Genomic DNA, 25,115 nt, shown 5'->3' with positions numbered 1-25,115 from the left:
AGCTGGTGACAGGTTGAATCAAAGAGGTGGGAAATTCTGGGCTTCACATAATTGGGGAAAATCTCTAGGTTTCTTTTTTCTTTTTTGTTTGTCTAGTAGTGAAACAAATATTGGTGGTACCTTTACCTTTTTTTATCCACTGGCTTATAACAGGGAACAGAGTGTATGTCAGACTGCTTTGAAATCTCTAGGGGAAAAAGAATAGTGATTACTCTTGGTTCAGCTGTACATAATTCATCCAACCCAAGAACCACTCATTCTTGCAAGATCAAAACTATTTTCTCCCTTTCAGAAACAAGGCAGGGTGGCCTGGGCCAAAATACATGTTCCTTTTGACCACATATTGGCAGGACAGGAATATCTATCTAGCTTAATTATGGCTCTAGCTTTTTTCTAACCAAGAAATCTCAAACCAAAAGAAGAACCTCTGGGTCCTATTCTTGGCACAGTCCCACTTTCTCTCTTCTTGGAAATTTAAACAACTTTGAATGGATAGTGTTTTTAGAGTCTTGCCTTGTTAGCGCACAGGCCCTGAGCCTGCAGATAAAAATGGAAGCACAGCAGCAGTAGGGTATATGTGTGTATGTGTAAATTCAGACTTTGGTTTTTATTGAGATTATCTTGCTAATGCCCCCTTTGTAAGGTTCCCTAAGTTTTCTTGATGCCTAGCAGCCTTGGTAACTGAGTGATTAGAAAGGCATGGAAGCCAGGTGTGTTGGCATGCATCTATAATCCCAGCTACTCGGGAGGCCAAGCCAGGAGGATTGCTTGACCCAAAGAATTCAAGACTAGCCTGGGCAACATACCAAGACCCCTTAAGAAAAAAAATATTTTTAAAAAAGAAAGGCATGGGCCGGGCACGATGGCTCACACCTGTAATCCCAGCACTTTGGGAGGCTGAGGCATGCAGATCACAAGGTCAGGAGTTCAAGACCAGCCTGGCCAATATGGAGAAACCCCTTCTCTACTAAAAAATACAGTAACTATCTGGGCATGGTCGCTCACACCTGTAGTACCAGCTACTTGGGAGGCTGAGGCAGGAGAATTGCTGGAACCCAGGAGACGGAGGGTGCAGTGAGCCAAGATTGTACCACTGCACTACAGCCTGGGCAACAAAGTGAGACGTGTCAAAAAAAAAAAAAAAAAAAAAAAAAAGGAAAAAAAAAGAAAAGGAAAGGAAAGGGGAAAGGAAAGGAAGGGAAGAGAAGGAGAGAAAGAAAGAAGGCAGGCAGGCATGGAGCGTATGGATCAGAGAATCTGAGTAACTGAAAATATTTTACCTATGGATCTGTGTATGTATCTGATAGGAATTATAGAGTAAGGAGAGGGATTTGCCTTTGTTATTTTCCTGATTATTTTATATCTTGTGCTTTGCGGGGTTTGGTCCTACACCCCCTAGCCTCAGTCCCTCTTAATGCTTTAAGGCAGACTTCATGGTTCATTCTTCCTGGGATAAAATAAATCTCTTGATTTTTAAGTAATAGAAAGGTGTTAATGACCTCTCCTGAGAGTACTTATGTTTTAAAAACATAATCTAGGCTGACAAGGACTACTAACAGTAGTCCTAGTCATCGAAGGAAGGAAAATATTTGGGAATTAAAATATTCTTCTGCCTTAATTGCACCATAAGGTATGATTTTCCAAAGTAGTGTGAAGTCACGGTTAAAGTTCCTCCCAGCCGGGCACGGTGGCTCACACCTGTAATCCCAGCACTTTGGGAGGCTGAGGCAGGCGGATCACAAGGTCAGGAGTTTGAGACCAGCATGGCCAACATGGTCAAACCCTGTCTTTACTAAAAATACAAAATTAGCCGGGCATGGTGGCACACACCTGTAGTCCCAGCTACTTGGGAGGCTGAGGCAGGAGAATTGCTTGTGCCTGGGAGGCGGAGGTTGCAGTGAGCCGAGATCATGCCACTGCACTCCAGCCTGAGCAATGGAGCGAGACTCCATCTCAATCAATCAATCAATCAATCAAGTTCCTCCCAATAGCTCCTATCTCCTTTTCCAGAAAATGTTTTGCAGAGCTGCTGTGATATGGTCAGATTAACCAGTTTAAGTTCACTTTGTTTTTCCATCTTGTGGAAATATCTAAAAGATGGACCAACAAAGGAGGGGGAAGACAAGCAGCAGAGGACCTGGCTAATTGCTGAATAATTAAGATCTGATGTTATTTTATTTTAAAAATGCCTTTTGTTTGTTTGTTTTTGAGACAGAGTCTCACTCTGTTGCCCAGGCTGGAGTATAGTGGCACCATCTCAGCTCACTGCAACCTCCGCCTCCTGGGTTCAAGTGATTCTCGTGCTTCATCCACATGAGTAGCTGGGATTACAGGTTTGTGCCACCAAGCCCAGCTAATTTTTGTATTTTTAGTGGAGATGGGGTTTTACCATGTGGCCCAGGCTGGTCTCAAACTCCTGGCCTCAAGCAATCCACCTGCCTTGGCCTCCCAGTTTTGCCATTTTATATTAAACCTGTGTGTGTCCCTTGGAAAGCTGATCATTTAGATTTGTTTAGCAGTAACTTTCATCAGTGATAGATCTGAAATTTCCTAGATACCAAATGTCTCTTCCTTGAGTTTCTAGTAAGCCATTTGAAAGTTCATGTTTCTTGTAAAGTTTATTTTTGAATAAAAGAATTTATGGGAATGCAGGCTTTTTAGTTTTTAAGTATTCTAACACTGTCATCAGCTGTCCTCACAAAAATCCTTTGAAATGCCTGTATGACATCTCCAGAAAAATCAGTAATTGTCCAGTGATGATTAATGTTTTTGTATTACACTAATACTGTAATACTTAGCCCTTTTCTGGGAGATTGTGAGAATACGGATAAACACTTCCTCCAGAAGATTCTGTGGCTCTGAAAGCACCTGGTAGGTGCTGAGGCACTGCTCTGTTCATTTATTAGAGTAAATTCTGTTACTTCCTGCAGACTCTATCTTAGTCCCACATGGCTCTCAACATGATGTGGGTATCTATTGAGTTTGGGGGTGAGTTATTTTAATTTAATTGCTCAGTAATTAAGTTGCAGTCCTAGACTGACTGATGTCAGTCCTTTTTCAGCCTCAGTAGGATGACTTGCATTGTGATTTGCAGTATGATTTTTTTCTCTTTTGTTAGCATGCGCTCTGAACATAGTAGATGTGGGACTTATTGGCTGTTGTGTTTGAAATGAGAATGCATCTAGATAAAAATGGCCTGAATAAGGACCATTGGTAGTAATATTTATTGGTTAAAAGAAACTTTGTCAAAGGCCAAAGAAAAAATATTATGTCACACATTTTCTTTTTGTTAAGTATTGTTTTAAGATACAGCATAAGCTATCCATTGTATAAGAACAAGTTATAGCAACAAGGCCATGTTTCAGCTATCCAGGACTTTTGATGCAAATTCTCTCTTTTTTTAAATTTTTATTTTAAGTTCTGGGGTACATGTGCAGGATGTGCAGGTTTGTTACATAGGTAAACGTGTGCCATGGTTGTTTGCTGCACCTATCAACCCATCACCTACATATTAAGCCCAGCATGCATTAGCTATTTTTCCTAATGCTCTCCCTCCTCCCACCTCACCCCTGACAGGCCCCAGTGTGTGTTGTTCCCTCCCGGTGTCCACGTTCAGCTCCCACTTATAAGTGAGAACATGCGGTGTTTGGTTTTCTGTTCTTGGATTAGTTTGCTAAGGAAAATGGCTTCATTTTCTGTTCCTGCATTAGTTTGCTGAAGATAATGGCTTTGAGCTCCATCTGTGTCCCCTGCAAAGGACATTATCTTGTTTCTTTTTATTGCTACATAGTATTCCATGGTGTGTATGTACCACATTTTCTTTATCCAGCCTATCATTGATGGGCATTTGGGTTGATTCCATGTCTTTGCTATTGTGAATAGTGCTGCAGTGAACATATACATACATGTATCTTTGTAATAGAATTATTTATATTCCTTTGGGTATATACCCAGTAATGGGATTGCTGGGTCAAATGGTATTTCTGGTTCTAGATCTTTGATGAATCGCCACACCACATTCCACAATGGTTGGACTAATTTTGCATTCCCACCAACAGTGTAAAAGCATTCCTATTTCTCCACAACCTTGCTAGCATCTGTTGTTTCTTGACTTTTTAATAATCGCCATGCTGACTGGCATGAGATGGTATCTCATTGTGGTTTTGATTTGCACTTCTCTAATGATCAGTGATGTTGAGCTTTTTTTCATGTTTGCTGGCTACATGAATGTCTTCTTTTGAGAAGTGTCTGTTCATGTCCTTTGCCCACTTTTTAATGGTTTTTTTTTTTATTGTAAAGTTAAGTTCCTTGTAGATTCTAGATATTAGGCCTTTGTCAGATGGATAGATGGCAAAAATTTTCTCCAACTCTGTAGGTTGCCTGTTTGCTCTGATGATAGTTTCATTTATGAGAGCCATTTATGACAAACCCACAGCCAATATCATACTGAATGGGCAAAAGCTGGAAGCATTCCCCTTGAAAACCAGCATAAGACAAGGATGCCCTCACTCACCATTCCTATTCGACATAGTATTGGAAGTTCTGGCCAGGGCAATCAGGAAAGAGAAAGAAATAAAGAGTATTCAAATAGGAAGAGAGGAAGTCAAATTATCTTTGTTTGCAGATGACATGATCCTATATTTAGAAAACCCTATGGTCTCAACCCAAAAGCTTAAGCTGAAGCAACTTCAGCAAAGTCTTAGGATACAAAATCAGTGTGCAGAAGTCACAAGCATTCCTGTACACCAACAACAGGCAAGCAGAGAGCTAAGTCAAGAATGAACTCCCGGCCGGGCGCGGTGGCTCAAGCCTGTAATCCCAGCACTTTGGGAGGCCGAGACGGGCGGATCACGAGGTCAGGAGATCGAGACCATCCTGGCTAACATAGTGAAACCCCGTCTCTACTAAAAAATACAAAAAAATAGCTGGGCGAGGTGGCGGGCACCTGTAGTCCCAGCTACTCGGGAGGCTGAGGCAGGAGAATGGCGCAAACCCGGGAGGCGGAGCTTGCAATGAGCTGAGATCCAGCCACTGCACTCCAGCCTGGGTGACAGAGCCAGACTCCGTCTCAAAAAAAAAAAAAAAAAAGAAAAAAAGAATGAACTCCCATTCACAATTGCTACAAAGAGAATAAAATACCTACGAGTACAGCTAACAAGGGAAGTGAAGGACCTCTTCAAGAAGAACTGCAGACCACTGCTCAAGGAAATCAGAGAGGACACAAACAAATGCAAAAACATTCCATGCTCATGGATAGGAAGAATCAATATCATGAAAACAGCCATACTGCCCAAAGTAATTTATAGATTCAATACTATTGCTGTTAAACTACTATTGACATTCTTCACAGAATTAGAAGAAAATATTTTAAAATTCATATGGAACCAAAAAAGAGTTTGTATAACCAGTACAATCTTAAGCAAAAAGAATAAAGCTGAAGGCATCATGCTACCAGATTTCAAACTATACTACAAGGCTACAATAATCAAAACAGCATGGTACTGGCACAAGAAAAGACACATAGATGAATGGAACAGAATAGAGAACCCAGAAATAAGACTGCACATCCACAACCATCTGATTTTCAACAGACCTGACAAAAACAAGCAATGGGGTAAGGATTCCATATTTAATAAATGGTGCTGGGAGAACTGACTAGCCATATGCAGAAAATTGAAACTGTACCCCTTCCTTATGCCTTATATAAAAACTAACTCAAGATGAGGCCAGGGGGCCAGGTGTAGTGGCTCACGCCTGTAATCCCAACACTTTGGGAGGCCGAGGCAGGCAGATCATTTGAGGTCAGGAGTTTGAGACCAGCCTGACCAACATGGTGAAATCCCATCTCTACTAAAAATACAAAAAAAATTAGCCAGGTGTGGTGGCACATGCCTGTAGTCCCAGCTACTCAGGAGGCTGAGGAAGGAGAATTGCTTGAACCCGGGAGACAGAGGTTGCAGTGAGCCAAGATTGTGCCACTGCACTCCAGCCTGGGAGACAGAGTGAGACTCCATCTCAAAAAAAAAAAAAAAAAAAAGATGAGGCTGGGCATGTTGGTTCATGCCTGTAATCCCAGCACTTTGGGAAGCTGAGGGAGGCAGATCACTTGAGATCAGAAATTCGAGACTAGCCTGGCCAAAATGGTGAAACCCCATCTCTACTAGAAGTACAAAACTTAGCCAGGCATGGTGACATGCACCTTGTAGTCCCAACTACTTGGGAGGCTAAGGCATGATAATTGCTTGAACACAGCAGGCAGAGGTTGCTGTGAGCTGAGATGGTGCCACTTCACACCAGGCTGAGTGACAGTGTGAGACTCTGTCTAAAAAAAAGAAAAAAAAAAAATTCTCAAGATGGTTTAAAGACTGTAAAACCCAAAACTATAAAAACTCTAGAAGAAAATCTAGGCATTACCATTCAGGACATGGTCACAGGCAAAGATTTCATGACGAAATCACCGAAAGCAATTGAAACGAAAGTAAAAATTGACAAGCAGGATTGAATTAAACCAAAGAGCAAATTCTTAATGAAATCTCATCTTAGTTGTTGATGTTGTTGTTCTCCTCCTCCTTCTCCTACTCTTCTGCCTGCCTCCCTCCCTCCCTCCTTTCCTTCCTTTCATTCTTCAGATATCAAAGTGCTACCATATTAGATATTTCAAGGCTGGGCACAGTGGCTCACGCCTGTAATCCCAGCACTTTGGGAGACTGAGGCAGGTGGATCACAATCAAGACCATCCTGGCCTACATGGTGAAACCCCATCTTTACTAAAAATACAAAAAATTAGCTGGGCATGGTGGCACGCACCTGTAGTCCCAGCTACTTGGGACGCTGAGGCAGGAGAATCGCTTGAACCTGGGAGGCAGAGGATGTAGTGAGCCGAGATCACGCCACTGCACTCCAGCCTGGGTGACAGCAAGACTCCAACTAAAAAAAAAAAAAAAAAAAATTTCAGTATCAAATGATAATAGAAAAAATCAAATATTGGTTCTAGCTTGTCCTATTATTTAATACTTGGAGGGCAACCTTCTTACCAACCTAGGCATGATGACAATCCTTGCTGTGCTCAACCTTGGAGTTTGTACTTGGTGATTCTATGTTTCAGCAGTCTAAAGAGACTTAGCTTTATGTGTGTACTGTTGGCTTTGTGAACCAGAAGAAATAGTGATTGAGACCAGTAAATAAAATAGGAAATGAAGAAACGATACCCTACATAGAAAATATTGGAAATACCAGAGGAATTAATATAATAACCTCTCTCTCCTCTTGCCTGAACCCAACTGTAAGGGGTGACACAATTTTTTGAGAACAGCCTCACAGGACATGGAATAAGACAGAGATGGGAAGATAATGAATATGAAAGGACAAATGGAGAATAAATCAGCACAGTTTTCAGGAAAATATGAAATTTTAGGGCCGGGCGCGGTGGCTCAAGCCTGTAATCCCAGCACTTTGGGAGGCCGAGACGGGCGGATCACAAGGTCAGGAGATCGAGACCATCCTGGCTAACATGGTGAAACCCCATCTCTACTAAAAAATACAAAAAAAACTAGCCGGGCGAGGTGGCGGGCGCCTGTAGTCCCAGCTACTCGGGAGGCTGAGGCGGGAGAATGGCGTAAACCCGGGAGGTGGAGCTTGCAGTGAGCTGAGATCCGGCCACCGCACTCCAGCCTGGGCGACAGAGTGAGACTCCGTCTCAAAAAAAAAAAAAAAAAAAAAAAAGAAATTTTAATTGGGGCCAGTGGTTCCTTAGGAAGGAAGTTGGATGATCTTTTGCTACAGAGAAGCTATTTCTGGGATTCAATGTCTCTTGAAGTAAAGGAGCAGTATCAATGATAGTTGTGAGAAAGCCACAGAAGTGTGGGAATGAGTGGTGAACACAGGTTTACTTATGAAGATGTTTTGAACTTCTCTGGCAGGCAATGTTCAGTGCTACTGGGTTTCTTATTTATTATATAATTGCCCTTCAAGGAGCCATTGCCAATTTTAATGTCTGCCATATGTGTTCTTTCTTGAGTGCTTGCTCTCCCTCTTCCTCTTTCTGTCCCCTCCTTCCGCTGTGGTTAAACACAGAAGACAGTTGCAGAGTTGTGGGTCAAAGGGTTATTTTAAGCATATGGAAGGACAGTCCAAACAGAGGATAGACTTTATGGCCAAAGTTTGTGCTCAGTAAAGAGTCCCTTTATGTCAACAAATGAAATTAAAAGAAAAATCTGGGGTAATAAGCTTTATGAAACATAGCCAGCTTTATGTGTTTTTTTTTGTTTGTTTTTTTTTTTTTTTTTTTTTTTTTTTGAGATCGAGTCTCATTCTGTCGCCCAGGCTGGAGTGCATTGGCGCAATCTCGGCTCACTGCAACCTCCCTCTCCCAGGTTCAAGCGATTCTCCTGTGTCAGCCTCCCAAGTAGCTGGGATTACAGGTGCACACTTATGTGGCCTTTTTGAATCAATATTGGTTAGTGAAATTCTAAGGCATCCTTTCCCACTCTCACCCTCCATCCCCCAACTTTTACCCCCAACTTTTATCATTTTTGAAAGAAAACACAAGACATTAGAGCCAACATTGCCAATGTTATATTATAATCCTAAATATGATCCATAAATTAGGGGATAAAGCTTTGTGAAAATTTTGCATGGAAAATAGTATTACTGCAGAAAATATAGGACTGTTGTTTTATTTTATGTTGAATTTGTTCTAAATGGTTCTATTTAAGTATTTAATATGTGATGTCTTTTATTTTCTGTTTTAAGCATTTTGTCACTGTAGTATTGTTTTGCAGAAGAGTTGCTCAGGACCTAGATAAGGAAGTTTTTAAAATGGACAATTATACACAAAGAGGTTATGGTGTGTAGATGGATAAAACCAAACATTTGCTTACTAACAGCCTTCAGTTATTCTGTAGACTAATAATCAATTCTACTCTCTAACCTTGCTAGCAAGTGAGTTTAAACTAAAGCATTAAAGATTTAGGCTTGACCAGTAAGAGTTCCCTGAGGAGTGTTGAGTGGTTATCAGGGAAGGAGTTGCTTAGGAATATGTGAGATGGCCTTCTCAGGAAGTGTTAGAGCTGGCTTGGTTTTTTTGTTGGTTTGGAGAGAGAATCCTCTCAAGGGTTTTGTCATAGGATTTTGTGACTTTTTAAAATTTCCACTTGGAGAGACAAAAATTTGAATATTTTGCCTTTGCTTTCCATTGTAATTTGGAATGGCTATTTAAACTGTTGAGTTTAATATACTGCTGTACTCCCCAGGATCACAAAGTACATGTTCTTGATAATGATGTGCTTGCTTATCTGCTAACCACATTCTGACTCTACTCCATACTGCATCCTTTACTGAAAAGAAACAAGTTTGATTCTTGATTCAGATACTTAAATACAGGAATTTTAGTTGAATCATCTCTTATTTTTATCACCATTTAAGCCCAAGATGACTATGAAAAAAGTAACAAGTGTTTCGGATTGCTCTTGTACCTTCTGCCTCTGGCTTGATAGGCATCATTTTTTTTCTTTTCTTTTCTTTTCTTTTCTTTTCTTTTCTTTTCTTTTCTTTTCTTTTCTTTTCTTTTCCTTTTCTTTTCTTTTCTTTCCTTTCCTTTGCCTTTGCCTTTGCCTTTGCCTTTGCCTTTCCTTTTCCCTTTCCCTTTCCCTTTCCCTTTCCCTTTCCCTTTCTTTCTTGAGATGGGGTCTTACTCTGTTGCCAAGGCTGGAGTCCAGTGGCATGATCTCGGCTCACTGCAGCCTTGACCTTCTGGGCTCAAGCGATCCTCCTACCTCAGCCTCCTAAGTAGTTGGGACTACAGGCACATGCCCACCATGCCCAGCTTATTTTTATACTTTTTGTAGAGATGGGGTTTCACCATGTTGCCCAGGCTGGTCTGAAACTCCTGGCTCAAGCAATTCACCTGCCTCAGCCTCCCAAAGTGTTGGGATTACAGGCATGAGCCACCACCCCTAGCCCACATCTGCATTTGTAAAGATATATACACACATATATATGTGTGTGTGTGTGTGTGTGTGTGTGTGTGTATATATATATATTTTTTTGAGACTGAGTCTTACTCTGTCGCCCAGGCTGGAGTGCAATGGCACGATCTCGGTTCACTGCAAATGAACAGAGGCCTCCTGGGTTCAAGCAATTCTCCTGCCTCAGCCTCCTGAGTAGCTAGGATTACAGGCACCCACCACCACGCCTGGCTAATTTTTGTACTTTTAGTAAAGACGGGGTTTCACCATGTTGTTCAGGCTAGTCTCGAACTCCTGATCTCCTGATCCACCCGCCTCGGCTTCCCAAAGTGCTGGGATTACAAGCGTGAGCCACCGCGTCCGGCCTCTAAATATATTTTCAAGTGCATCAGATGTATTTTCCATAGGGTACTGCAGCCAAATGCAAAATGTGAAGAAATGTCTACATGTTAAGCCCCAGTTTAAAGGCTCTTGAATTCCTTATAAGATATTTTGATAGCATAACTAGATGAAAGTAGGCCTTGGTAATACAGTTTTAAGTAAACAATTTCAAGTGTCATGTATGTTTATGTGTCGCTTTTGAAGGCTGTTAATGTGTTATTATTTCAAGGGGAGAAAGGTGAAGATTGGGATGGAAAATACATCTATTTAACTTTAGACTTCTTTATTTAGCCCACTCTTTCTCTCTAGTATTTGGCATTCCTCAAAAATAAACTGAGCTTCATTCATACATAGAGGTCCAATCACAAATGAGTCCTGAAACCTACAACAAACTAATAATCCCTTAGTCAGAAAAGATCCTGGCTATTTATAAACAAGCTTTACTCAGTTGCTCCTATCTCTATGAATATTGTTCCTGGTAATCTCTTTGCCTATAAATAGAAAACCAGGTGATTTATTACTGTAACTTACTTTCACTGAGGTGAAATATAAGCTACATCATCTTTTTTATCAATGTCCTTAATATATATGTTAGTTACTGGTAATCACTAATTTCTAGACTATTGTGTCCAAGGCCAGATGTTTAAAAAATTGTTTTAGGCCAGATGCAGTGGCTAACGCCTGTAATCCCAGCTCTTTGGAAGGCCGAGGCAGGCGGATCACTTGAGGTCAGGAGTTCGAGACCAGCCTGGCTAACATGACGACACCCTGTCTCTACTGAAAAAAAAAAATACAAAAATTAGCCAGGCGTGGTAGTGCACGCCTGTAATCCCAGCCACTCAGGAGGCTGAGGCAGGAGAATCGCTCGAACCTGGGAGACAGAGGTTGCAGATCGGGCCACTGTATTCCAACCTGGGTGATGGAGGAAGACTCTGTCTCAAAAAAAAAAAAAAAAAAAAAATATTGTTTTAAAGTCAAACTAAAGGCCTCAGTGAAAATGAAAGAAGAACAGGCTTTCACATCTGAGACCTGTTCTGAATTTTGCCAACTGAACTGCCTAATTTGTCATAAATTTGCTTTTCTTTCCCAAAGGAGATAACCCCTCCTACAGCTTGAACACTTATCAGTATTCTTTCTTTGTTTAAACTTGGTTTTTGCTTTGGACCAAATGAAAACTTGTCAAAGTTTCTAAGCTCACATATGAGACTGCACTTCTCTCCTATCCAAATACATGTTTGAGGACAGGACTCCTGTAGGCAAGGAGAGCTGCCTTCCCTCTCGTTGGAAGCCTTTCATCCGAGAGGCCCCTTCTTTCCCTTTGTACTTACTTCTCCCTGGGGGATATTCACTGCCATCCGTGTAGACTCAGCTTAGCAGCTTAGCAACAGCAAAATCGACTCCTGAATATTATTCTAGCTGATGGCAAAGTGACACCCTCCTTCTGAAGAAGCTTGTTGGCCTTCCTTTCCTACCCCCATCACTTTGGAGATGGGGGTAGGAAATGCCATAGTATTGTAGGGGAGGAAAAACTTTTTCGCTGCCTTCTTAGGTTCGTGTATAAGGCCTGCAAATTAAACTGACAAAAGTTTCACAGGAGAAAAAAAAATTACAAATTTTACTGATGTCAGTATTTTTAATTTTGTATGCATACAAGCTTAACAGAAAAAAAAAAAAAAAAAAAGAAAACCCAAAGAGGCAGTTAGACTTGAAAGCTTGCATACCATTTTAACAAAGGAAGATAAATTGTGGAGAGAAGTGACTGTGACTAGACAAAGGAAAAAGGGTTTGGTCTTCTAAAGGTGGTAAATTATGGGAATTAAATATATGGTGAGTCTAATGGTAGATAAAGAGTTATTTTACTAAGGTTTGTGCAGACTCATCATGGTGTCAGCTTTCCATCTTTTTCATGCCCGTAAAACTTCCCCAGAGAGGGATTTATGGCAGTTCTCACTCTTTTTTTTTTTTTTTTTTTTTGAGATAAGGTCTCACCCAGGTTGCTAGGCTCACTCCACCTCTTGGGTTCAAGCAATCCTCCAGCCTCAGCCTCCCAAGTAGCTAGGACTACAGGTGCACACCACCATGTCAGACTTTATTTTATTTTATTTTTTATTTTTAGAGATAGGGTTTCATTATTATTGCCCAGGCTGGTATTGAACTCCTGGCTTCAAGTGATCCTCCTGCCACAGCCTCCCAAAGTGCTGGGATTACGGGCATGAGCCACCATGCCTGGCCTGGCAGTTCTCATTTTTTAGAAGTTTCTGCTCTTGGCCAGATAAGGGAAACTCCAAGATTTCTTTTTCCATCTGTTAAGTCTCGATTGCCTTCAGTGCAAAATTACCTATATGCCAGAGTGGCATAGTTGGGGCTGGTATATTCTGATACTTTTCAGTAGTTAGAGAGGAAAATACAGAGAAAAGAACACTGACTTGGTGACTGTCATCAACAGAGGTACATTAATTAGCCACATCATTTAACATGCCTGGGGCTTAATTTAATTATCTAGAAAACAAGGCAATTGGATTATATGCTCTGTAAGGATTCATACTGCTCTAAAATTACTTGATTATTGTTCTTAAGGATTTTGAATGTAGTTGCTCTTAGATACATAAAATATATCCTTGTCTCTCAAGATAATGCAGATGTAGAATTTGTCCAGTGTACATGAAATTCCTGCTACCATAACTCAGAGATCTTACGACTGGGCAACATACTGAGCCCTGCCCCTCCACCATCTCTACAAAAAAAAAAAAATTTTTTTTTAATTAGCTGGGTGTGGTTGTGCATACCTGTAGTCCTAGCTACTCAGGAGGCTGAGGTGGGAGGATCGCTTTAGCCCAGGAGTTTGAGGCTACAGTGAGCTATGGTCATGCCACTGCACTCCAGTATGGAGGGGGAAAATAACAGAGGGGAAAAACAAAATCTTATTTCTTGGTATCTACCATCTACCTAACTTCATCAGATTGACCGACGAAGCCTCACAGAGGGAATGTATTTAAGGGAGCTGTGAGGAGGGTTGGCTTGCAGCAAGTGGAAGGGCCCCAGAAATGTTTGTTGCTAGTTCAAGATCTGGTTATCTCTCAGTTATCTGGCTCATGTTTCCCAAGCAACTTGTCACAATTTCCAGCATAACCACTAAATCCAAGTTAGCTCACTTCCCAGACTAACTCAGAGTCCATCAGAGTCAGTCAAAATTCTCTTCATTTTTGTAACCCAAAGTGCTGTGGAGACAGTAAAGACTTCGGAGTCATCCAGAGCTGAGAGTTCACCATCTGATTCTGCCTTTTTATGGCATTTATTTTTGGTACAGGTTAACCTCTTTGTGCCTCAGGGTCCTAATTTTTAAAACTACTCAAGTTCTTACCTTAAAAATTATTAGAGGATCAAATGAGATGACAAAGAGGAAGAGCTTCTCATATGTCTCCTAGTGAGAACATCTGATATTTGTACGCCACTTATTTATTAATACGAAACACCATCATAAAAGCACTTTTATTTAGAGCATTATGTGGATATGCTTTGCTGGGTAAAATATCACTTCGATATTAAGGTCTGAGCTGGGCTTGCTGGTTTGGGACCCTGGGTATTTTGAGTTTGGTCATGCCAGATGGCCTTGGCTATCTTGTGGTTTCCCTCTAAAATATCCTTTTATGTTTTCCAGGAATCTGAATTTCTGTGTTTGGAATTTGATGAGGTCAAAGTCAACCAAATTCTGAAGACACTGTCAGAGGTAGAAGAAAGTATCAGCACACTGATCAGCCAGCCTAACTGAAGATGACGTATGAAGGAGTTGGAGTTGTTGAAACCAAGGTGTTCATGATCCCTCCCCGCTGACCTTTTTTAAAAAAATTCTTGTGCCTGCATTGGTATTAAATCCTCGCATTCAATCTTCCCGCCTCTGCTTGCTGAAATTTCTTTTTTTCTAGCTTTCATTTACTCTTACAGTTGTTCCAGTGCAGAGGTTCTCACTCTTCAGTGTGCATAAATGTTATAAGGGGTATTTGTAAAAGCATTCACTTTTTGTTGTTATTGTTAAATTCAGAGTCTTGCTCTGTCACCCAGGCTGGAGTGCAGTGGTGCAGTCATGGCTCACTGCAGCCTCAAGCTCCTGGACTCAAGCGAGCCTCCCATCATCTCAGCCTCTCAAGTAGCTGGGACTATAGGTCCATGCCACCACTCTCGGGTAATTTTTTTTTTTTTTTTTTTTTTGAGACAGAGTTTCACTCTTGTTGCCCAGGCTGGAGTGCAATGGCACAATCTTGGCTCACTGCAACCTCCGCCTCCCAAGTTCAAGCAATTCTCCTGCCTCAGCCTCCTGAGTAGCTGGAATTACAGGCATGCACCACCATGTCCGGCTAATTTTGTATTTTTAGTAGAGATGGAGTTTCTCCATGTTGAGGCTGGTCTCAAACTCCTGGCTTCAGGTGATCCGCCCGCCTCGGCCTCCCAAAGTGCTGGAATTACAAGCGTGAGCCACCACACCCGGCCTAATTTTTGTATTTTTTGTAGAAATGGGGTTTCACCATGTTGTCCAGGCTGGTCTGGAACTCCTGGGCTCAAGCGATCCTCCCACCTTGGCTTCCCAAAGCCCAAAGTGCTGAGATTACAGGTGTGAGAAAAGTATTTACATTAAAAAAAAAAAAAAAAAAAAAAGCAAAGCAGGCTTCCAGGGCCCTATCTCCAGAGACTTGGATTCAATAGGATTGGGGCGAGAGGGATCAACAGTGGAAATCCTTGATATCCTTGATATAGTGGTTTGTCCTGGGTGGGGTTTTAAGAATTTATACATGATAAATCATGCAGGAATTATTTTTAAAGTAGAAAAAAAGCTTTTATCATGTAAATATAGGGCTGACCAAAGTGCTATGTCCTTAGCTGAGGCATAGGAGCACCTGCCTAAACTAGAAAAGATATACCTGACCCCAGTTAAAACCTGAGATGCTTCTGAAACTGATTTGGGCATTTGAATTAGTTCTGCTTAAATCTGGGGCAGCTGATTTGATCTGAACTACTGAGACTCAGGTTTTTCTGGAACCTAGAACTAAATTGTTCTCACAACAAAGGGACTCCCTTCACTTGCCTCAAGTCAGGATCGTGGGAAGGGGCAGATGTCTGCTGAGATTGACGTGAGGTCTTTTACCTCAGAAAATTTTACCTGAGTCATTAAAATAAAACCCCTTTCAAAAAATTTCTTTAAGAAAAACTAGTATAATAAAAACTAGGTCCTACTAGAGAAGTTACCAAACACCAAGAATATTCCAAAGGAGGAGGCTGTCAACCAGCATATTGAGGCTATGGTCCTTGTTCAACAGGTTTTGTCATCTGATACTGATAATATTTAGAAATCTAAGATGCCTTTGGGGTATAATATGTTCAAAAAATGTGGTTCTCTTGGTCTGTGGTTACAGCATATGTCCATGCTAATGAGTTTGTTTCAGGACAGGAATAAGTCCTCTTCTGTTAAGCAGTTTCTCCTAAATCAGTTTGGAGACATTTCAGAAGCTCTTCCAACACCCAAGCTGAAATTATTGACTTTTTCTCTGATTAAAACCATCCCAGCAGTTAGCAAACAATAACCAGAAGGTTTTCAATGTGGCCCCTGTGGACCCTTCAGAAAACATCTTGAAACAGTACTGTAAAAATAGTTTCAAGAAAGGAATGTGGTGGCCGGGCGCAGTGGCTCACGTCTGTAATCCCAGCACTTTTGGAGGCTGAGGCGGGTGGATCACAAGGTCAGGAGATCAAGACCATCCTGGCTAAAACGGTGAAACCCCGTCTCTACTAAAAATACAAAAAATTAGCCGGGCGCGGAGGCGGGCGCCTGTGGTCCCAGCTACTCGGGAGGCTGAGGCAGGAGAATGGCGTCGGCCCGGGAGGCGGAGCTTGCAGTGAGCCGAGATCGCGCCACTGCACTCCAGCCTGGGCGACAGATCGAGACTCCGTCTCAAAAAAAAAAAAAAAAAAAAAAAAGAAAGGAATGTGGTTTGGAAAAAAAAAAGAAAACTATTTTCAACTTGCCTTCTGTTCCCAGGGCTGCTGTCATGTAATCTAGGAGAATTTTGATAAGGTCTCCTGCTGTAAGGTCTCCTGCTGTAAATGGAGCAATAGAATATCTCATCACATAATCGGATTCCAGATGTCCTTGGATGGAATAACTAGAGCTACCACCTTAGGATTGACTCACATATCCCATGGAAGTCTGTGGAAGTGTGAAGGAACAGCACATGGGCCACAAGGAGAGGAAATCATTGTCATAGTCTGAAGCTCTGTTTAGGTCATCCCATGAAAGTAATAGCTACAAGAGTGGCCGTGGGCTTTTAAAATTGCATTCCCAAACCCTAGGTCATTGGAAGAACTATAGTTAATCTATACTGCATTTTCAAGAATTAAAAAGAAAACCAAAAAACTGGTTGTTGAAGGTGGTCCCCACATTTAACACTAAGCACTTCTGAATGCAAGTTGTTTCTAACAGGGTATATTTTATATTTACTGATGATTTTTAATTTTTTATTATCAAAGGTATATATGTTTATTACAGTCTATTATGAAAATACAGAAACCTACTAAGAACAGTTAATGGCCCATCAATCTAATGTACAGAAAAAAGGCTAGAACTAGGAGAAGAGTTGACTTTCCTTAAATAAATTCCCAAATTTATTTACTCTAAAACTGTGGAGTACACAGTTTTATTTATTTATTTAGAGACAGAGTCTCAGTCTGTCACCCAGGCTGGAGTACAGTGGCGCAATATCGGCTCACTGCAACCTCCGCCTCCCGAGTTCAAGTGATTCTCCTGCCTCAGCCTCCTGAGTAGCTGGGACTACAGGCACCCGCCACCATGCCCGGCTAATTTTTTTTTTTTGTCTTTTTAGTAGAGACAGGGTTTCACCATGTTGGCCAGGCTGGTCTCGAACTCCTGACCTCAAGTGATTCATCTGCCTCGGCCTCCCAAAGTGCTGGGATTAGAGGCGTGAGCCACTGTATCCGGCCTACTACACAGTTTTTAACTTTGATAAACATTGCCAAATTCCTGTCCAGGAAGGTCATATTAATTTGTATTCCCTCTGAGAAAGTATAAGACTGAATTACCACCTGTCTTGCCTAATTGGCTATCATCATTTTTTGTATTTTCTGGGACTAAGTTCTTAGAAAGTTTTGTAAGGGACACATACATTAAACCAGGACATCTCCCTGGTAACAATAAAAGCATGGAGAAAGGATCAAAGAAGGAGAAAACAGGCATAAAGTTCCCAGAGACCCCACTAGGTTTTCTACCTCTGTGATCCTAAATTAAAATCACTTTATTTTGATTTCAGGAAATTAGGGACAAAATAAAAATCTCAGCCTGAACTGGACCTTGTAGACACTATCCCTGCTTGAGCAATAAGCACTCTAAATTCAGTCTGTTTAGAAACATTCCTGTCAGTTAGCCGGGTGTGGCAGCACAGGCCTCAAGTCCAAGCTGCTCAGGAGGCTGAGGAAGGAGGATGCCTTGAGCCCCAGAGTTTGGGGCTTCAGGCAACAACAGCAAGAGCCCATCTCTAAAAGAGAAAGAAAAGGAGAGAGAGAAAGAGGAGAGAGAGAGAGACAGAGACAGAGAGAGAGAGAGATGAGAGAAGAAAAGAAAAAGAAACAGTCTAGCCAAGCTAAAAGTTAGCTTTCAGAAGAAAGTCAGAAAGTAACTCCAGACTTTGGTAGTGTTGTGTTGATAAGAAGCAAAAGATTTGGCCTTATTCTTAGGTCAGGCTTTCCTTGGAAGCTCTAGTTCTTCTCAGCTGTTAACAGCAAAGGCCTAAATTCCATTATAGATTCTATTTCCTTTATATAACCTCTCTTCCCCCAGTTTTATTTTAATAATGAGTCAAAAAGAGTTGCAGCATTAAAAAAAAGTAGTTTAACTCTTTGCCCCCAAATGCAAGAAAGTGGTGAAAAGCAGTGGATGACATTGAGTACCTTAAACAGCTGACATCATGTCAAACTATTAATTGAAGTTTTTTTTTTACACCTGAGTGAACATTTAGAAAACAATATAAATAGAAATTAAAGGGAAGTTAATGCTAAACAGATGTTAGAAAATACTGTTTTCTGAAGTGTACAGTAAGTATCTTTTTGTGTGGTTTTTTCTTTTATTTTCTTTTTTTCTTTTTTTTATTTTTAATTTATTTATTTATTGAGATGGAGTCTCACTCTGTCACCCAGGCTGGAGTGCAATGGCGCGATCTTGGCTCACTGTAACCTCCGCCCTTTGAGTTCAAGCGATTCTCCTGCCTCAGCCTCCCTGGGATTACAGGCACCTGCCACTGCACCCGGCTAATTTTTTTTTATTTTTAGTAGAGACGGAGTTTCACCATCTTGGCCAGGCTGGTCTTGAACTCCTAACCTCATGATCCACCTGCCTCGGCCTCCCAAAGTGCTGGGATTACAGACATGAGCCACCATGCCGGCCTTTTTTTTTTTTTTTTTTTTTTGAGAAGGAGTCTCACTCCTGTCGCCCAGGGTGGAGTGCAGTGGTGCAATCTCTGCTCACTGCAACCTCCGCCTCCCAGGTTCAAGTGATTCTCCTGCCTTAGCCTCCTGAGTAGCTGGGATTATAGGCATGCGCCACCACACCCAGCTAATTTTTGTATTTTTAGTAGAGACAGGGTTTCACCATGTTGGCCAGGTTGGTCTCGAACTCCTGACCTCACATGATCCACCTGCCTCGGCCTCCCAGAGTGCTGGGATGACAGGCATAAGCCACCGCACCTGACCTCAAAGTGTATAGTAAATATCTAAACCAATGAAAGGGACAAGATATAGAAGGAATCCTAGGATCAGCTGAGAAATAATTGAATACTTTCCTAAAAGAACAGGATACTGGAAGGGATGGGGCTTTGTGGGACAATTGCTATTTTGAATTCTTAGGTGTCCAACTTTACAACCAAGGTTTTCAAATATTTTAAATGATGATTTAGTCAGCAGAAGGGAAAACTAAAATAGAACATAATTAGCTTAAGCTTACCTCTAGTTGTAGAGTATACAGGTTGTGACTGCAAAATTTGAGAAATTGCAATTTTTATCTAAGTGCAGTCAAGTTTTCCTTATTTGGGGATGGTCATAATTGTCTCTCATGGCAACCCAACTGTGTGCAACATTGAACCATCCTTTGTTGCAAAGGAACCTGCCTGGGCATGCTTCCTGTTAGATAAATGGTCCCAACTGGCATAACTTACAAGTTTGGTACACAAACTATCTGATTACAATACTAACGCTATACATGAGCAGGTAGTAAAATATGGGCATTTACATCATTTATTCACCAAGAACTGTAATTAGGCATTTTCTTTCTCTTTTATTATATTTTAAAATTTTATATAGAGACAGGGTCTCGCGCTCTCCCCCAGGCTAGAGTGCAGTGGTGCAACTGTTATTCACTGCAGCCTGAACTCCTGGGCTCAAGTGATCTTCTCACCTCAGCACCTGGCTTGTTTCTGTTTTACATGCTTTTGGCTAGTTTCTGTTTCCCGCTGGTGTTAGGGTTTTAACTTCTATTGATTCACAGGATGCAGGTGGGGGAGAGATGGCAAGGGGGAAAATATGAATTTGATTACTCAAGCAGAACAAGGTGAAACTGTTAGTTTAAAATAATTTTCGGCTGAAAAATTAAAATCATTAAATTATTTCCTTCATGCTGTTATTACACTGTTTTTATATTAAAGAAGTAAGCACAAATATGAGGATTGTATATCATTTCTATTCTGGCTATTTTTAGAATCATGGCTAACAATTGGCATGGATCTCAGAATGACTGATTTGGAGTCTTTAGCATCTCGTCAAAAATGAGGAAACATCTGGACAGACAGGGCAGAGGATTTGTAGAAGGCTGTGGTCAGGAAGGAGTTTCAGGTCTACTGTCTTCCATCTCTATGTTCTACCTTTCAGACCCTTCAAAAGAGTAAGAACTTATTTCAAAAATCTGTGTCCTTGCTCAAGCATTTAAATAATGACAGTTCCTGTAGTGAGGATCTTTGTATGCAGATGTGAGCTAGGATGAGGCCCAATGTCACTTGCATCCTGCATCCATGTTAGACCTGTCTCTGTGCTTCAGGTTGCTGTCACTCTTTGTAGAGCCTGATGCTGTTTGTGATGACCTTGGCCTCACTTTCCACTCAGTGCCACCCTTCTCTGGGTGCAGTGTGCAAAATGAGTGAGTTGGCTGCCACGTGGGGTTTCCAGGCTGTCCACAGTACCCAGGTAGCCAGCACATTATTCTCATCCTAGCTGGACAACCACTGACCCAAGCTTGGGTCTTGGGTTCTTGGTGACAAGTTGTTATAAATGGAGAACTGATACTGGGGCATGGTGGCTCACGCCTATAATCCCAGCACTTTGGGAGGCCGAGGCAGGAGGATTGCTTGAACTCAGGAGTTCCTGGCCAGCCTGGGCAACACAGGGAGACCCTGTCTCTACTAATAAAACAATTAGCCAGGCATGGTGGTGCATGCCTGTGATCCCAGCTACTCAGGAGGCTGAACTTGGAGGTGGAGGCAGCAGTGAGGCTGTGTTTGTGCCACTGCACTCCATCCTGGGTGACAGAGCAAGACCCTCTCTCAGAAATTAAATAAATAAAAATTTTTGAAATGGAGAACTGAGAAAAGGAACACTAATGCAGTTGTGTTCCCATGGAAGATAGTCAAACAAAGCTAAACATAGCTGGCGTAAGGAAACCAGTGGCTGCTAACAGTCGTGGAACTGTGCAACTGAACTAACCCCAAGTCTTCCTGCCTGGAGAGTTGAGGCCAGAAGCATTTTCTGTAGCATCCGTGGCAGAGCTGTGGGGCCTTTCTGGCTCAACTGGGAAGGAAGGTGACGGCTGTTGTTCTTCAAGGAATTGCTTTCCTGCCTTCTGAAGGGAATCACCAGGTCCTAGATTCTGGAAAGGGAAGGGAAAGTGGAGAACACAAAAAGGAAACGTTTTCTTGTTCTCCCATGATATTCATGTGCGTGTCCCCAAGCAGATTGCCAGAGGAAATGAAGGTTTTTTTAAAATAATAATAATAATAAATTTATTTATTTATTAAATATAAACCCAGCAGGTTTATATTTACTATCAACCAATATCATCCTGTGAATAGCAGAAAAAGGCAAGTGAGGCCATGTAACATTTCATTTTTTCCTGGAGCCCCAGGCTGACCTGGTTTGGCTGGCCAGGGTGGGACTAGAAGTGAGGCTTCAAATCATCTGGGTGCAGACAGACCACCTAGACCAAGAAAGTACCTTTCAAACTGCTACACTTGTAATCCTAGTTACTCAGGAGGCTGAGGCAGGAGGATCCTTGAGCCCAGGAGTTCAAGACTATCTTGAGCAACATAGTGAGACCCCATCTTGAATGAATGAATGGTGCCTTTCCCTAGACCTCCTTTGAATTGAAAGAAAACAAGTCACTTCGTAAGTTACTTTATATGAACCGTTAAAACTGTGGATACAGCTGTTTGCTGGGTGGTGTATCACCACTTCAAATTATCATTTATAGGGAATTTAGGGAAAAATCTTTCCCCCTAAAATCGGGAAGTTTAAAAATAAGTAACCAGATAATCTGGAGCCAGGAGCATGTAGTGGGAGAGTTATCAGGCCCACCCAGTTCCCTGAGACAGATGGAAAAACTGACACTTCTCTTCATCAGTTCTTATAGATATAATTTCAATAAACGGGAAAGGATAATGCAAAACCCTTCCTTGTCCCTGTACACATGGGGAAGAGTTGAACAAAATGCTAGGGGAATTTGGCTCTGAAGGTCCCTGAATAACTTGAGAGCTCTCACTGGTGACCCATTCCTGGGAGAATCAACTTGCCGCCCCTTTGGGCAACCACTCCTGGAACCATAACAGAAGGGACAGGACCAAGCAAGTCCCTCTTGCCTTGAGTGAGTCCTGGGAGAAAGTGGTTACTGGGGTAACCACAGCCTGTGCCATTCTTCATAACCCAAATGCCATCCTTAGTTTTGCACCTAAAAGTTTAGCCAATTAATTGTGTTCATGGTTGTTAAGATGCTGGTTTGAGAAAGCTAGTAGTGCTTAAACTCGTCTTTCCATTCTTTTATCTTGTCCTTCTCTTTAGGGAATGACTGAAAATTGCTGGTTCTATTTTTACCCTTACAGTGCCAGGTTCTAAATTACCCAGTAAGTTAGAATTAGGCATGTGTCTCCAGCTAAGCCAAAAATTTTTGAGAAACTTAATATATTTTTCAAATATCCAAAGATTAACAAAGTTATTAATGGGAAAAATCAGAACTTTGTAGGATTTCTTTACTTTCACAGAATTTTAATTTGAATTACAAATGCAAAGGAGAGAGGAGAATCATAATCTTTTCAGGGGCTTCTAAAGGGTCTTAATCTGGCCTGATATACCACAAAGGGTCCAGAGTGCCCTGGAGAAGTGTAGGGCTGCCCACAAGGCCCACTGGAGAAGGGAGGATTGTAATCCAGGCATAAGAAAGTGATTCTGGCCAGGTACAGTGGCTCACACCTGTAATGCCTGCACTTTGAGAGGCTGAGGCAGGAGGATCACTTGAGCCCAGGAGTTCTGGACCAGCCTGGGCAAGAAAGTAAGACCCCCATCTCTACAAAAAAAATTTTTTTTTTTTTTGAGATGGAGTTTTACTCTCGTTGCCCAGGCTGGAGTGCAATGGCACAATCTCGCCTCACCACAACCTCCGCCTCCCGGGTTCAAGCAATTCTCATGCCTCAGCCTCCTGAGCAGCTGGGATTACAGGCATGTGCCACTGTACCCGGCTAATTTTTGTATTTTTTTAGTAGAGACAGGTTTCTGCATGTTGGTCAGGCTGGTCTTGAACTCCTGACCTCAGGTGATCTGCCCACCTCAGCCTTCCAAAGTGCTGGGATTACAGGCATGAGCCACCACGCCCAGCCTACAAAAAATATTTTTTTTAAAATTAGACGTGGCGGCACGTGCCTGTGGTGCTAGCTACACGGGAGGCTGAAGCGGAAGGATTGCCTGAGCCTAGGAGGTCACAGCTGTAGGGAGCCATGTTCACACCACTGCATTCCAGCCTGGGTGACAGAGCAAGACCCTGTCTCAAAAAGAAGAAAGAAGGTGCCTTCATCTCAGGAGCTCACAACCTTGACCATTTTCTTGATCTTTTAGGTGGAGGCTTATGGACATTGTCTTCAAGGAGTTATTTTGATTTCAGTCTACACAAATAATATACATATATATTGTCCTTGAGAAGCATTTAATTTATAATTAAAGCTAAAATCTCCTTTGACCAATATTATCAATCCTGGGTTTCTCCTCCACTTCCCAACCTCTGTTGTCACTTTGTGTCTCCTTCTAGTTTTGTTTTGTTTTGTTTGTTTGGTAATATTTACCTATTTGCATATATGTCCATATTTATAGTATTGTTTTCTGTATTTCGGTAACATCAGTGCAATCATTATGTATTGTCCTGCAGATTGCTTTTCCCCCCAGCAATATGTCTGGAGACTTTCATGTTAGTATTGGAGACCAGCAACCCACCAAACTGGTATACAGAATACTTCAAAGTAGAAACATTTGAGCTACAGAAGATGCAGAAAAATATATTATCTGAACTTCCCACATCTGACTAAAGCAGAGCTTTACTCAACGTCATCTGCCCCAACCCTCCCCTTCCCAGGAGGTCTCTAGTCAGGGAGGCATTGACCTTGGGCACTGGGATATTTAAAAAAAAAAAAAAAAAGTTTAACAGCCCCAACAGATAGAACTTTCCATCATTTGAAGTCCTAAATAATTCCCCCCCCCCGTAGTAAGCTGTTCCATATATATATGAAATATGTTCCACATATATATGAAATATGTGTGTGTATATATATATATATTTCAACTTTTATTTTAGATTTAGGGGTCCATGTGCAGGTTTGTTACTTGGGTATTTTGTGTGATGCTGACATTTGGCATATGAATGATTCTGTCACCCAGGTAGTGAACGTAGTACCCAGTAGTTAGTCTTTCAACCCCAGTAGTCCCTAGTAGCTATTATTGCCATCTTTATGTCCATAAGTATCCACAGTTTAGCTCCCACTTGTAACGTGGTATTTGGTTTTCTGTCCTTGCATTAATTCGCTTAGGGTAATGGCCTCCAGCTGCATCCATGTCACTGCTAAGGATATGATTTTATTCTCTTTTATGGCTATGTGATTTTTTTTCCCCCTAGCTATTCTGGGAGCTACTCTGTTCAGTGTACTTTTGCATATGTAGTACATTTTTCTCCTGTTAATCTGTCTATTGTCAGTTGATTCACAGGCCGCTGACCAATTGGATCAAATTGGTAGAGAAGTTTTTCCTCCCAACAGTTTATATAAATGTACTTTATTAATTTTAACTGCTGCATAGTGTTCCATTTAGAATAGGTTGGAGGTTCTTGTTTGTTTTTGAGTTTCCTATTATAAACCAAAAATAAAATTCTAATCTCCCCAACCAACTGAATGGACCTCCTCTGCCAAGGGGATCCCAAAAAAGCCTGAAAAAGTTCAGGCCATGACAGGAAGAGGGGTGGTTAGAAGTTCAGGCCATGACTGGAAGAGAGGAGGAAGGTCTCATTATATACTCTCCTCTCTTTGGAGTTTAGACCCAGCTGACCAGCATTAACATTAAAACAGAGATTTTTAAGACCGACAAAACAGACTCTTTGTAGTAATAAGATCAAATCCAACCTGATTCTGATATAACATCTCATGACAGACAGCAGGCCCTGAAGGAGATCAAAGTATTTTACCCCAAAATGTATGTCTTTGA

The 25,115-nt window shown here is 41.6% G+C and overlaps 1 protein-coding gene across 13 annotated transcripts in view; it reads left to right on the top strand.

The window, feature by feature from the left end:
- The window catches only part of COMMD1 (copper metabolism domain containing 1), a 241,566-nt gene extending 227,336 nt beyond the window's left edge, over positions 1 to 14,230 (top strand). For all 13 annotated transcript variants that reach the window (XM_045369216.2, XM_074011691.1, XM_005575774.4 and 10 more), the window contains one exon: positions 14,005 to 14,230. In XM_045369216.2, coding sequence (XP_045225151.1) covers positions 14,005 to 14,115 — 111 coding nt within the window. In that variant the 3' untranslated portion in view covers positions 14,116 to 14,230. The remainder of the gene's footprint in view (positions 1 to 14,004) is intronic.
- Positions 14,231 to 25,115: the final 10,885 nt, after the last annotated feature.

The sequence above is a fragment of the Macaca fascicularis genome, chromosome 13 (assembly GCF_037993035.2).
Source record: "Macaca fascicularis isolate 582-1 chromosome 13, T2T-MFA8v1.1".
NCBI lineage: Eukaryota > Metazoa > Chordata > Mammalia > Primates > Cercopithecidae > Macaca > Macaca fascicularis.
The sequence above is the reverse complement of the archived record's forward strand: the minus strand, read 5'-3'. Positions and strand labels throughout refer to the sequence as shown.